The 15,468-nt window shown below is 39.7% G+C and overlaps 1 protein-coding gene across 1 annotated transcript in view; it reads left to right on the forward strand.

The window, feature by feature from the left end:
• KIF26A (kinesin family member 26A) overlaps window positions 1-15,468 on the forward strand; it is a 96,714-nt gene that overhangs the window by 66,871 nt on the left and 14,375 nt on the right. Inside the window, exons 5-6 of the mRNA XM_066552517.1 lie at window positions 1,415-1,598; window positions 13,511-13,720. Coding sequence (XP_066408614.1) covers window positions 1,415-1,598; window positions 13,511-13,720 — 394 coding nt within the window. The remainder of the gene's footprint in view (window positions 1-1,414; window positions 1,599-13,510; window positions 13,721-15,468) is intronic.

The following is a 15,468-nucleotide window of genomic DNA, read 5'->3' on the forward strand; positions in this document are numbered from 1 at the left end:
CCTGAGGCTGCCTGACAATGATGACAAGATGCATGGCAAGGTTGGGGTTCTAGATTTATCCTTAATTCATTATGACAGCAAAACACTGCCTTGGTTTCTCCATGGGTCTGTGCTTAGAATACTTCACAGATGCTAGTGCCAGTTTGATCTCACTGAAAAGTACTTGGAGATCCTGGGCTGAAAGACCTGATGAAAATATAAAGTAGTCATTTTATCAAGATACTTACTAATTTGTTCAAAGTGACAAGCCCTTACACTGCAAGTATGGAGCAGAATAGTGGTTTGTCCCCAAAAGACCTGCTGGCATCAGCAGTGTGGTCTCAGCAGGTCCCCAGATGCTGGCAGTGGGACACCCTGTGCTTTTGCTGCCCTAACAGTCATTCAAAGTAATGGTATAAGGTAACAATTTGGATGCTTTTATGATATTTCTCTGTGGAGGGACTGTCTACTGACAGTCTCAGGGTCAGATCACAAGTGTCTTTTCAGGTGGTAAAGCTCTCCTTGATTTTGAGAGAACTGAGATTTCACCCTCATTGCCATGCCCAGCTGCCCAGCATGTGCTTGCCAACATATATATTTTATTCTGCTTAAAATAATCACTCTGCAGGGTGAATTTTATTTTCTCATGTGGGTTTTGATGTAGGGAAGAGTTTCTGTTTTGGTTTCTTCCTGTATTGTTTGGTGCTGCTGATGGGGAATAGCAGAAAAAACAGATTATGTTCCTATTTTTACTCACAAGGAAGAATATTACAATTTTAATTGTATGTTCTAATTTTTGCTCCTTCTTCATCTTTTATGTTTTGAAATTCTACATTTCAAAAGCAGGATCATTATCATTCAGCACATTAAAGCGTGTCTTTTTAATAGCTTTCCATTTTAATGCAAAAGAATGGAATTGGGGAGGCAAAACCAATCTGTCTTGAAGGAAATTTCCTGTTATCCAAGGATTTTCTGTGCAGCCAACAGGAGAGGATCTTGAGCTTGACTGATTTGGAGTGCTATCCTCTGCCTTGAGTAACTTGTAGAGTACAAAGAACCACTTTCATAATGTTATTACCAGCAAAGTCCATCTGGTTCTGCCAGTGACAAGGGGATTTTTTCAGTTTTTTATTACATCAGTGAGATGTTAGATTTTTTAGGATTTAGATGTCAGGCTGTTGCGGGAAAGAAAGACAAGTTAGATTATAATTGACATTTTTTTGGTGGAGAAATTAACTGAATATTTTGCCAGTAATTTTTATACCCATATTTCCTTTATTAGTGTCCTGATGGCTTGTCCTTCTGAAATCAGATTAGAATGCAATGACTTGATTTGTTAAGCAGGCAGTGATGACAATGAGCATCTGTTTGTCTGGTTCAGTTTCCTGTTAACACCTAAGTAACACTGTCCTTTCTTGCTATTACTTTTATACAGAGCAGCACAGAAGCTCAACCTGTCTTCGAAGAGAAAGAAATACCATCCACCCCTGCCACACACACACGACTTCTCTATTTATGCTACTAACTTTAGTGGCATCCTGCAGCTCTGTCCTCCCCCAGCACCACCTTGCCTTCTGAGAGCTGTGTCCAAAATCAAGGACAACCCTGGCATTGGAAAGGTAACTTTGGATTTCAGTATTTTAAAATATTTATCTGGAAAAATTTTAACTGGGGTGGAAGCTTCCAGCCCAGAACAGAGCTGGATTGACTCAAGAAAAGGGTTTTGTGATAGAGAGAGCACCTCATCCACTTGAATGTGCTGAGTGCTGTTACCTCCTGTAGACTTTGAAGAGTAAGAGACAAAATTTCCTTTGGCATCCAAAGCCAGTGGTCTGAACCCACTGGGTGCCCACACAGGCTTCAGCTGTGGAAGAAGTCTCTGTGTTGCCATCAGGACTCAGGCACTGGTGCTGTCTCTCTGCTGAAGTTAAGGGGATATGCTGAGAGGGCTTTGTTTCCCTCTGCTTCACATGTCATTGTAAGAGTATGGAAATGGAGTAGCAGTCTCACCAACTTAGGAAATGCAGCACCTTTGAAATGAAAAATTTGGGCTAAGTTTATCTAAAATTAATTAAAATACAACCCAATTACTTGGAGCTTTATTCATATTTATAGCTGTTTAATCACTCACACAACAGAGTCCGAATACTTATTTACATAGGGTACAAGAGATTAGTGTTTGAAGATAGAATTGAAGTATGTAGTGTGCACAGGAGAGCTAAAATATGCACCTAGAGTGACTATACAAATCAGCATTAACATAAAGAGTTTGTCAGCTTAAATACCTGGAGCTGACACCTGCTCACAGAGAATACTCTGTATTTCCTAACTGAATTTGTGCTTAATGGAAAATAAAGGAGAAATCTGGGCTATTTTAAGAAGGTGAAAACTCACAGAGGAAAATGGATTGGTTTTTTTTTCTCCTGCTTTTCCAGTGTCTTAGAAAAGAGAATGTAATGATGGAATACAGTAAACCTGGCATAGTAATTTAGACATGCCCACGTAGAGGAGGGTTTTGCAAAGGAATGTCCTTTCTATGTATGAGTTTCAACAAAATCCATTTTTTGTCCCTGTTTTTTTTTATTTTTATTCTGTGTGACTCAGTACTTGGCACCAGGAATAACAGGGAGCATTGGCATTTCTGAGGGACTTTGCCTTAGGAAGACCTTTAAAGTATGATTGTATTTCCTTGTGCCTACAGGTCAATAAAACTGTCTCTGCACTTGTGTGCCTGCAGCTGTGTGAAGCCAAGAGACCACAGCCTTTTTCCTGTGCTTTGAGGGCAACTGGGGGAACTTCCCAGCATGACTTGTACCTCATGGAAAGCACTGGTTTATCTGGTGTCTTCAAACAGATTAACAAAGTCTGTGATCAAGTGCATGATTCCAGAGGACAGGAGATGATACGCCTTGGGTCATGTGCTCTGCCTACTGTTTTCATTAGTGAGTAGAGTGGAGAACTTTCCAAGGGAAAAGCTCCACCAGAATTCCAAGGATATGGCAGGAGCCTGATCAGCTCAGCTGTGGGAGCTTCTCCTCCAGCACAGGATGTGTCTGTCTGTTACCCTCAAAATGTGTTATTTAGCTCTTGGCTGAAAACATGAAAAACACAGAATCACAGAATATCCCGAGTTGGAAGGAACCTACAAGGATCATAGAGTATTGAAGATTCTGTTTGTTGTGATTCTTGGGGATGGTCCCCTGCTGGGCCAGCAGCTGGACTCAATGATCCTTGTGGGTCCCTTCCAACTCAGCATAATCTGTGAGGGTTCCAGCTGGTCCTTCTCATCAAGTACTTGTTGACCACAATTTGGAAGAATCCTGTGCTTTGCTGGAGAGGATAAGAGCTCTCTGTTAATTGAATTAGCCCTTTTGCTCTTGAGTTGAGATTTAGAGCATCCAAATGGTGATGGGGTATGCCAGTTACCAGTTTTAAGGCTCCTCAAAACCCAAAGTAGCCATCTCTGAAACACAGTGTAGTGCTAAATTAACCCATTCCTCTTTTACAACTTTATAAATATCAGTGTATGCCTTAAAAAACCCTCCAGCAATACAGCTTTTTCTAAAAATTGAGTCAGCACAGATGAAATTTCATGTGTCTTGTCAATTCTTAGAACTTGTGATCCAAGAAGTGTCACTCCTCTATAGGTGTTCTTTAGTACTAAAAATTCATAGTTTCACTTTTTCTGAGCAATGCCAAACAGTTTTTGGTGGCATTTAGCTCACTATGCATTAGCACTCTCCATTATTTTCTACTCATTGGCTTCTGCTGATCAAGATTTACTCAGCTGGTGTCTCATGATGAGGGGTGACAGGAATAAAGCAATTACTTTTCTTCTTCACTGCTTTAAGTATCACAGCAATGGAGAGGACAATCAGTAAACACTGGCAGTTGTGCTGTGGTCCTCTGTTAACATCAGTCTCTCTTCTAACAGCTTTTTACTTTAAATTCCTCCTGGTTGTCATTTTCCTCACCTTCTTCTTGCAGCCTGTCCAATAATGAATATAAGATACACATATGGAACAGAATCAGTGATGAATTCTGGAGTCACTTTTTCCTACCCCAACATCTGTGGCTGTGGTTGGTACTCTGTTGTGGTTTGGGTGATCATTCCCCTGTCAGCAATGTCCCTCACTATCACTGTGTGGTTACAGTGGGTTAAACAGCTGGTGGGGCAGCCTTTTCCTCCCTCACCTCTGAGGAGAAGTTGTTGTGTGAGAATGAAAAATACAAGCAACAAACCCTTGCAGTGTTCAGGATGTTTCAATGAGAGGAATGTGCCTCCCCTTATGAAAAAAATGAGGAGATGAATGATATGCCAACTGTGCCAAAATACTATTTATTCTACATAAGTAGTGCCTGAATACTACAGTGACTAATTATTGTTTGTACTGACACATTCTGTGCAGTCCCATTTCTCATATATACACTGGAAGCTTAGAGTAAAATACATGTTGAAGCATTTACAATGGCAAATATGACTGGCTTTCTGTATTGTCTCTGCAATGGTAATTCTTAACATTTTTTCCATTCAGCGATACTCAGGGTTGGTTAAATACATTTCAAGAGATGCAGAAACAACGTGGAAAATGTGATATAATTTTTGGGGCCAACAGAGAATTAAAAGTTATTCTGAAGTGGGTGATGGGACAGTTGAATCTAAGGAACTGATTGAAAGTAGCATCTGGACTGTCTTGTGTTCTGCTGTGGTGTCAAGAACTGAACAGGTCTTGCCAATGGTTGTGAGACTTTGTCTTGACCATCTGAGCACACATCTGGGGAAAGGAAGAGGCTTGAGCTCTTGCTTTTCATAAGCCTCATGGCTGCAGCAAGTGCAGTTACTGTGCATTGTGAGCGCTGCTGGGCGAGGCAGGAATGTGGAGAGATTGTGATGGCCAGTTCTTGCACTTGCACTCAGTTATTGATTATTTGAGCCCAAGACCTAAATTTATTCTTAATTTCACATCATCATCTCCATGCTTATCATCCAGTTCTTCTGTGGTGAAATTGCTATACAGCTTTTATGGTTGAATACATTTGTTATTAGAGACTTACTGCAGCAGAGAGCCCTTAAATATCTTTTGCAATTTGTATTTATAATTTCTTACTGTTTCAAGTAGTCTTCTGGATGGTGGAAAATAAATGTCTTATTAATTTCTTTTACATTTCAGAAATACCAATTTTTCTGCTTATAATAATTTCAGCAGCAGTGTGTGGACTGTCCTGTGATACAAATCTTTAATTAAGCCTTTTGCTTAATTTTCTTTAGTAGGATTTCAAAATGTTATACACTCTCACAGGTGCTTGCTGGGGTTGTCAACACACAGGAATACCAAGCAGGGAAAAGTTGAAAAAAAGCAACAATTTAGAACAGCAGGTCTGCCTTGGACCTGTGTTTCATATAATCAACAGTAATCAAACTCCTTCACAAAGGAAGATCCCACTATCAATTCAAACTGGATACTGAAAGGAATTTTGCACACTGGCTGATAAATGTTACGTAGCAAAATTCATACCTTTCTCTTGAATGTGCCAAAAGCATCAGAGTCCAAACCATTTAGTTGAATCCTACTTAAAAGGCAATGATCCAGTGCACTATGATTCTTGTAACTGAATCATTTTTGTGGTCTCTCTGGGTGTTATTAAATTTAATGTCAGAATAGTAGGAAAGACGTCTGAAAGCCATTTAATATTGTCACTGGAAAGAAGTTAGATTATACTCAATTTCTGACATTAATGTGCTACTTAAGATAATTTATCATATTGTGGTATTAAGAAAGACATCCTTTTTACAGTGGCTGCTGTATAGCATTCTAATGGGCTATTTTTCTTTAGCATGGTGGGAAGCCTTTTTCATGCAAAATGTTATTTTCTGGGGTTCTATTCAGCTCATGCTTTATAATACTGCATCACTTACAACAGCAACTTTAAGTGCTTGTCTCTTCCAAGGATTCTGTCAATTTTTTTAATGTTAGAATGACAGAATGCTCCTATGTGAGACAATTGAAGCGGAGCATTTAAAGAGAGCCTGAATTGTCAGACATGTTTCTTGGACAGGTATATGCATACTGCTCTCCATTTATGAGTTTTAGACATTTACTTCCATTTATGCTTTACTAAGCCATAGCTAAGGTACTGCTAATATGATTTACTGATCGTGCAGGGTTGTCTTAAACGCGCTGTGTGTCCCATTCACTGGTTCTAACAGTGGTTTGATGATGGATAACAAATAGGTACTTAATTTTGTCATCTTTACTGCTCCTTGTTCCCTAATGACTGAAGCATTATTTCTGATATAAGCCATGGATCACAGTAAGCACTTGCTTATCCATGTAGGTACCCCACTGCATCATCCAAGGTACTTGCATCCCTGCCAAAACACATTGAACTGCTTAAACAAAAATGTGGAAAAGTGAGATAGAAATGCATAAGTTCTTGTACTTTGTTTTCACCTTGAAAAAAAATGAAATAGTTTTCCTTCATGTTTCCTAAAAGTACAGAATCAATTCTTTTTTGGCAGAGTACTATATAGAAGTGATTTTTTAAAAAAATTGTTTTAGGTTCTCCCAGGGGAGCTAGATGGTCTATTCTAGTGTGGCAATTTCGCCTATAAATTTGCCATCCATTGGTAGTGGCAGTATATGAAAGGCTTGTAAGAACCACCCACAGTAAAACAATTTAGCAAGGGTTATATATCTGTCAGTTACAATTAAATCCATGCAAAATATTGGCTCTGAACTAGGACTTTTGTAATTTGATTTACACTGTAGTTGAAAAATAAGTGATTTCATTGGAAAATGGTCTTTATTCAACAGAATCTGAATTCTTTTTAATTTCTTGGTGAGAAATCTTAATTCAGAGTGGTGGGTGTCTTAATGTAGTTATTTAATTAACCTGCTGTTATACCCCATTTTGTGAACATTGGACAAAATTAACTTCCTGGCTCCACAATGCCTGTCAAGGATACATGTTTCTAGGGAATATTTAGTGTCCATTCAAATTTGTTATAATGACATTTATTGCTAAAGACCAAATTGCTTGTTCATTTAGGGATTATGATACCGCTGTAATGTAGAATTTGACCAGCATTTTTAAAATGGATTCCAGTATAGTGCCAGCACCTTCCCAAAATACAGACAGAGTTGATTCTAGTAAAAAAGGCTTGAGCACATGTATTTTAAAATTTTACATGTTTTTTAATCCATTCCTTTTCATTTTTCCTTCTCATTATGTCTAATATGAAACTTGACAACTCTATAAGCATCAGATGCTAACAAAGCATCACTACAAAAACATAAACACTGCACATCCATTGATTTTGAAGGATGTACCATATGTTACAGTTATGTCTGTACTAACATACTTGGCTGGGTCAGGACCCTAATTTCCTCAACATTCAAAATGCCATGGAATCTAGTCATTACCTAGTGAATTAGTGGAGTCTTCTCTGTCTACTTGGCTCTCCCTAATGAAACTGTGTAGAGTGTTTGGCACTCTCCACTGAAAGATGAATGACCAATTTTGTAAGATATATATATATATATATATATATATATATATATATATAATTTTTTTTTGTATTTGTTGCCTAAAACATGTAATAGAGGTCCATGATGGTCTTAGGAACAGAATTCAAATCTTCAAATCATTTGGCTCTTTAAGTGTGAGATGGTCCTTCCCCTTTCTCTGATCTCAGAGTTTAAAGCCTTTCCGTCTCACTTACTTACGGGTTAATAATCTATGAGAACCTGATTGTCAATCTCCTGGCTGTTTCTATCTAGAATTATGTAGGATTGTGTCATTCTCTCTGTTGATCATTGGCTCGTTTCTCTGCAAATTCAGGCTTGGACATGATTTCTTCTGGGACAACACATGCCTCACTGGTCTTGGAGTTTTGTATTTTTTGATGTGATGGCTTTGCGATGCCTCGGTTCAGTTTAGATCCAAAATATATGGGCCTCACTAGATAAAATTGCCAGCTTGCCTCTGACCATCCATCTCACCTTCAGCTATCAGTTGCATCAAATTTTGGGTTTCACAGGTTTTTGGTCTGTCTCTTCCTTTTTCCAGACCTGCTTTCTGGCACTGACGTACTCCTGATGCTCTGCACTGTCTTGGAGAGTCCTGAAGCCAGCCCCTTGTTTTGTTTGGTGTGACTCCTCTGTCCTGTTCTCCTCCACTACAGCTGGTTCAGGGTGTTGGGCAGATCTGGAAATTATGAGCCCACACCAATGGGTCACGTGGCAATGCTGGAGAAGATCACAGCATGGGAACTGTGACTCCACATGACAGTGGGGCAGAAAGTCTCTCCTTGTGACCCTTTGGTGTGAAATGGAGTGGCCAGTATCAAAGGAGGAGGAGTGCTGTAAGGAGAGGAAAGGCTGGTGCCAGCCAGGATGTACATCCCTCAGTTTCTGAGATATTTTGATGTTCAGGTGAAAACTGTTAAATATCCATCTAGATTTGACTTTCATAAAGGTTAAAGATCTCTAGAGTTTTGTCTCTGGACTCCAACAGGTTACTGATATTTGCGTGGATCTATGATTCTCTAGTGATCTCATCATCTAAAACTTTATGGAATTTTGCCCCAGAGCCCTCCACATAGCCTTGTCTTCCACACAGAAGACTTTTCTTTCTTCCCCCCCTTTTTTTTTTTTTTAATTCACCCTTTTGCCGATTTATCTCCTTAAAATCCCATATGTTTGCATAAAACTGTTGATTTTTGCTTTTATGCTTCAGCATCCATCCCTTAGGTTTACCCTTGCATAGCTGGAGCAAATGAATTTTAGTAGCTGCTTTCTTTTGTCACCTTTCTTTGCCCTGGCTTCCACTGTAGGCTGACAGATAAACTTTAAAAAAAATAAAATTCTTTGATTGCTTGGAAACTCTCTCTCACCCTTGGCAGTGAAGATTAAAATAACACCAATTGTTGGGCTGGGTGAGGAGCCTCTGAACTTATGCCACCCATTTCTAGAGCTTTTCCAAATTAGATGCTAGTTTATTTATTTTTTTGAATTCTTTATTTCAGAATGACATATTCAAGATATATTTACCATCTTCTTTTCTCAAGTACTTTTGATTTTAATAGGATTTCCTTCAGCAATTCTGCTGACCTCCTGGTTTCTGCATATACAGGAATTTGGAAAAGTACAGTAATGGAGTGTGAACCCTCAGTGTGCAAACCCCACCAGATTAGAGTTAGTTAATTAATGAGATACTTCAGTTGTTTCCATGACTTAGGCTGTCTTCAGGCACTGAGAAAAATGTTAATAATGTGCAAATATTGTGATATTTATGTTTCTTTTATTTTTATTTACAGAAATTGAACTCAAATAAAAACCTACCCTCTTTTTCCATCAACATCCTCATTAAAATAAAGCCTCTATCCAGTATTCAATGCCTGCATGAATGCCTATGTACAAAGTCTTACATACTTCATATTTATAAACTTTCACTTGTAATTATTTTTTACTTTGTGTCGTTCTCTGCGTTGAAGAAGAAACAACAAAAGGGGGAAAAAAGGTAGTAATAATACTGACTTTTAGCAAAAAGGGTCATTCCCATCACAGGATGGATGTCTTGTTAGGTCCCCTTTAAGGAGAGCTAAAGTTGTGGGGTGCCTTGTGCCACCTGAGATGACTTTTTTGAAACCAAATTTGTATTGTCTTTTCCTTTATTGTGTTCTCTCTCTCTCTCCCTTCACCCCCAATCCTTTTGGCTCTCTTTGATTCCCACCCCCCTGACCTGTTCTTTTTCCTTTAGACCTGTCTTATTCTTCTATTTCTTGATACATTCTCCTCTAAATTTCTTTTCTTGTGTTTCCTTGCTTTGTACAAATGTAAACAGTAGCTGGTACCACTGCAGTTGGAGTTGACCCTAGAAACCTGGAAATATTGTCAAATAATTGCCCAAAAAAGGTGTGATCTTGAGTGGGCCTGAAATTAATTTTACTTAATTCTAATAATTCATTTTCATAAGCAAATAAAAGCATTAGGGTGCAGTCATTGCTGATTTGCTCCCTAGTTATGGGCCAAAGTTACTTTCAAGTTTATAGGCCCTGTGTTATCCTGAATCCTCCCCTCCCTGCAAGCTCTTGTTTCTGGATGATTTCCTGCACCACATTTTGCTGTCTCTACAGGTGAGCATGCCTTTTGTATGAGGAGTAGATAAAGAGACCCAGGAGAAGCTGCAGTTAAATTGCTGCTCCAGGCTGGCTCTCTGGTACTCACACTGTACTGTTTTCCTGCAGTATTGACTCCAGAAGAATACTGGGATGAACTTCGGAGCTGAGAATTTAAACCTGTCACTTAAGATTGGTCCTCAACCACAGGCATGCAGGAAGTGTGAGAAGAATAAACAGTATTACACCAAACCTTTTCTTTATAGACACAGAAGCATGTGCATGCACCCAGGATCTGCCTGCTCTCTTTTTGCTCTTGTGAGGGGATATGTTTGAGTAATCTTTGTGCTTGATGGCTCTTCCATGAGCATTTCTGCTTTATTTCTGAGTGAAATGAGCCTGGCTCAGCATCATGAATGAGTGTGGCACATTATAACTCTGCAATTACTGATAGATATCACATACAGATATATTTAGTGGGCAGGAAAACTAAATGTGAAATCTGTTTTTCTACTCTGCAAACCAGCTTTTATGCACAAAACACTAAAGGGGGAAGTCCATCAAGCTGCTTTTCTCTTCCCCCTCACATTTGTCTTGAAAGCTCACTTCCATTGTAAACATGAAGATGACCCTTGAGTCCTGCCAAGTTTGGGATCTGGTCCATTATGGGATCTGATCCATTATGAGAAGCTATTTTAGTATCTTTCTGATTCAGAGAGATGGTCTTAAAAAGCTAATTTGTCACACAAGGATTTTCTGTGGGTGAAGCCATCATTGTGTTTAGGGGTAGCAATGGTCTGATGGAGGTTACTTGCTGTTTAGGTCAGGAGCAAGCCAATTTTCCTCTTATCCAAGCTCTGGCTGCTATAATCTAATAATAGATGGAAGAGAGAACAGAAAGGACTGTTTAGATAAGTGCTTTGAAAACAGCATATATTTTAAAATTCATTTTAATCAAGTGACCCTGAAGTGGGCATTTATACTTACATATATTTATATATTTAAGGTTTGTTTCATTTTTTTTTTTTTGCCCTGAGGGAGGTTATTTTTTATGAGCACCTTGGTAGCATGTCAAGGTTGAGTTAACAGGCTAATACACAAAGCTGGCTTCATGCAGCTTTTATGGGGAAACAGCCTTGAGTGTGTCACCTCTGATGCACTTAGCTTTTGAGGCAGCTGTTTCATTTATTCTAAGGTTTGCTTGTTTTCTGGGACTGTATTTTCATATTTGTATTACTGTGAAAGGTGAAAGAAAAGAAAGTGTTGAATCAGGGGACAGCTTAGTCAATAGGTAGAAGAATTTGCTGCTATGTTTGATGGAGCCTCCTGCAGCGTTTATGGGAAGGGTTGGTTGTTTCTTAACCTCTTTGTTTAGAAGAAGTGTTGGGGAAAAGCTTTTAGAGCTGCTTTGTCGAAAATATTTCCTTTGAGGGTGCTTGAGGAATTGTGTAGGGATGCCTGTGTGCAGCTTAGCCCCCATAGAGAAAAGAGGATGGAAGAATGGGACAGTTGAGAACTTAAGTATTTGAATTACCTCCCTCCTCAGCTGGTAAAGGCAGGGACAATTCAGCATGATGCTTCCTGCTGGTCCCACATCTGCTGTGGATCATCCTGGCTTGGCCACTGCATTTCACTGCACACACTGGGTGCAGATATGTCTGCTGTCACCTTTTCATCTTGTCTGGTACGAATGTCCCTCAGTCCCTGAGGGTGGCTCAGCCTGCTCTGGTCTCTGCTTGTTGCCTGCATTTCACATGCTGTGCTTTGCTGAAGTAGATTTTCAGCTTTGGTTCTTCCTTTGCCAGTATCTCTGTGGACACAGAAGTGAAGGGGAAGTGCTGACTGTAAAGTCCATTTTTTGGTAAAGACACAAAGAATGTGTTCATGGAGTAAGTGCACACCATTTTAATGGCATAATGTTCTTGAAACGAAGTAAGTAGGAGTCAAATTGTTCTGGCACATTTAAGGTTACATTTAGCAAAATTCTTACTGAAATGGAGAATCATTTTTCATGAGAGACAAGTGCTTTTGAAACCAGCTTCTACATGCAATATCCAGCTGAGAGCTGAAAGTGAGCCTGACTCATAGAACCACAGAATTGTCTAGGTTGGAAGGGATCTTCAAGATCAAGTCTAGCTCTTAGCCCAGCACAGCCAGGCCCACCCCTAACCCATGTTCTTTAACAGGAGTGGATGTCCCTGGCTCAGTAGCGGTGTTGCAGAAGATGGAGGTGCTGATGGGTGCTGTGGACAGTGCATATGTGAATTGCTCCAGCTGTGGTATATTGCAGCCATGAAGGCTCTTCAATCACCTGGTTAACTCTGGTGCTGTGAGAGTTGCTGGTAGTTGAATAAGGAGATTGTACTGTTGTTCAGCTTGTTACCAAAATGTTTCATACACCATGGAAAAAGTAATTCTCACTGAACATTGCTTTTCTCTGAAGTCTGATCTGTGGGACAGTTCAGAGTTGAAGTTGCACCTGTAATAGTAATTTGCTTCAGTGCAAGGTATGTAAAATATGCTGGTTCTGACATGGGAGCATTTAATAAGGCTAGATGGTTGTAAGTGGGTGTGAAGCAGTATTTCACAGGTTTTTAAAGTAAGAGTATGATTTCCAGGAAGCTTAAAAGAAGCAGGTGTGCAGATGTTGCTGAATTTTCCTGAGCCCCAGTCTTGGCTCTCTTAAGGCGCTTTGGAAATCACAGCCAACAAGTTGGAGCTTTCTAAAGATACTGTCTTAAAAACCTCTGAGTAGGATATCATAATTTGTAGCGCTGCAATAGAAGTGTACCTTTGTGAGAGGTTTCTTTTCAAGCTTCTTAACCTTTTAGTGGTTTTTGGTTTGATTTCTTTTCCCTTCTTTTTTTGCCCCCATTAAATCTGCAACTAAGCACTGAAGAGCCTAGCAATGACAGCATAAAGGCAACTGCCTGGGAGAGTTGTAAGAGAGACACCTTTTTATTAGAATAATATGAATGAGAAATTGAAAGTTTCTAGACTTATTTCAAATGCAGTGGCTGTCTGAGCCTTGTGTTATTCAGACTGGTTTTCAAAGTGTCCCTTCGGTCACATTGAATACTTGAAAGGCAGGAGAATAGAACTTTCTTTTCTTTGGCATCTTGTTACACCTACAGTGGATCATACTTGCAGATCAGACATTTATAAATTGAATTGGTAAAACTGGAACAGCGTCAACTGAAGAGACAAAGTGCACCTTTGAAACCTAATTAGTTCAGTGAAGACCCCAGGCTGGAAAATCTGGCTCTATTTTTGTCTCACAGTTGTTCCGACACACCTAAACATGACGAACAAACACATCATGGGAAGGGGAGTGGGTTTGGGAGGAATGCTTTGGGTATGTTTCTCTGTAGCTGGGAACTCAAGTTGTTGCTTTCTTCTGAATCCTTGCAGGTGAAAGTGATGGTGAGGATTTGTTCCTCTCAAGGGACACATGAAACGTCTGAATCCATGTCCTTCCTAAAGGTAGACCCACGAAAAAAGCAAATCACATTTTATGATCCAGCAGCCACTGGGCCTTCCAATGCAGGTCACAGAAGAGGTGTTGTTGCTGTCCCAAAGATGTTTGCCTTTGATGCAGTTTTCCCCCAGGATGCTTCACAGGTACTGGAGTCACTCACGTAAACCTCTTGAGTCTTCTCTTGGCCACTGCATTTGATTGCCTGAGGAGCTCCTTCTGTTTCTGGGGAATTTTATTTGAATGAGTTGCCTTAATGCCTGGAAAAAACATGGTAATTAATGGACAAGTGGGTAAATTCTTACATCTTCTGTTTAGTTGAGATGTAAAATTAAGGAATAGTAGCTGGGGAGATAGATTTGCTGACAAAATTACCTTCTTGTGGATTCTCTTGTTAGAGAAAGGCACACATCCAGCTTGAAATCCAGTTTCCATCCAGCTAGGTTTTAACCCATTTGATGGGACTGAAATAAAGTCCTTCCCCACAGCTTTCAATGGAAAATAAACATGTGCTTAATGTTAAACTAAATACTGTTAGAGGAAAGATAAAGCTAACCCCTTGGGATTGTTATACTGGAACAGGGAGCTTTAATATTATCTGCACCTTTTCCAGTTTATTTATACTGTGGTTTTGGCTGATTATTTTATGTTGATGGTTGTGCTGATGGAGGTGCATGTCTTTCTTTTGGCCTGCAAAAGGGAGCATTTATTCAGTAGTAGCCTCAGACCTGAAATCTGCTACATAGACAGGATGGCTGGTCTTTGAGAGGATTGGGGTTTTTGCTGTATATTCAGTGAGGTTGCACTCATGGACATCTGATCAGTCCTTCTGTGAAAAATCTTTAGTTCAGAAAATAAAATCCTAGAACAGCTTTAAAAAGAACTAATACAACTGCATTGGAAGAACTATACCAAGTCTGAACTGCTGGAAAAAAATTAGGGTGAAAAATATAGTGTAAGGTGAAAAAAGTCTATTAATGTTGACAAAGTATGACAAGGTCTAGTTCATCATCCCCTCCTCAGATCTTCTCCTAGGGTTTTGTTTAATTTTTTGGGTCCCAGACTGTAGGTAAGAAAATATCTATTGAGTCTAAATTCTAGACAAGCACCAAAGATGGGGAATAGCTTCCTCCGTACATCAGTGCCCAAAGCACAGGTGGCCACATCCAAAAGCTGTTTTTAGATCCTGCATAAGTTCAAGCAGGGTCTTTTTGCAGAAGTATGCAACAGTGACCTCAACACGAGTGCAGAAGTGAGATTTCCTTACTTGTGCTGCCCCCACTGCTGCAAGGTGGCTGGTCACAGCCTGCATGTCTGCTGGTTTTGGCACCAGTCCTTCAGGCTGTTTAGCCCTGGTTTGGGTTGGCTTTTCAGTTCCTTGTGGCAGGCCTGTTGGGCGGCCTGTTGTGATGTTTTTGGGTGACGTTGGCCACTGCAGCCCTTTCTGTGGAGGTGTTATTGCTGAAGGCAAGCATGCTGCCATGCACCTGCAAACAGAGCCTTATCATTTCACTGTAGTTACATATTTACAGCAGCCCCCTCCCCTGCCCCCAGTTGCTGTACTTAATAGATCATCTTATTGTGTATTTGAAACCTTCCCTGACATGGATAAACTGGTTTTAGCACAATCAAGTATTTTAGCAAATTTTCTTTATTGATGATGATGTTTCCACTGGAAGAGGAAAATGTGATACTATGAAATCTTATTCAGGGATCTTAATGCATTTTCTCCAGTATGGATGTCTTTTTAATTCCTCTGAGCACTCCTGAGTAGCTTAATTTCAGTGAGGTTGCTACTATTACTGAATAGCCTTGGCTAAGCTATTATACCAGCAGGAAGCCTGGTTGGATAGCATTCAGTTTGCTACATTAGTCATAGAATCAATATTCCAAG

The sequence above is a fragment of the Molothrus aeneus genome, chromosome 6 (assembly GCF_037042795.1).
Source record: "Molothrus aeneus isolate 106 chromosome 6, BPBGC_Maene_1.0, whole genome shotgun sequence".
Lineage (NCBI taxonomy): Eukaryota > Metazoa > Chordata > Aves > Passeriformes > Icteridae > Molothrus > Molothrus aeneus.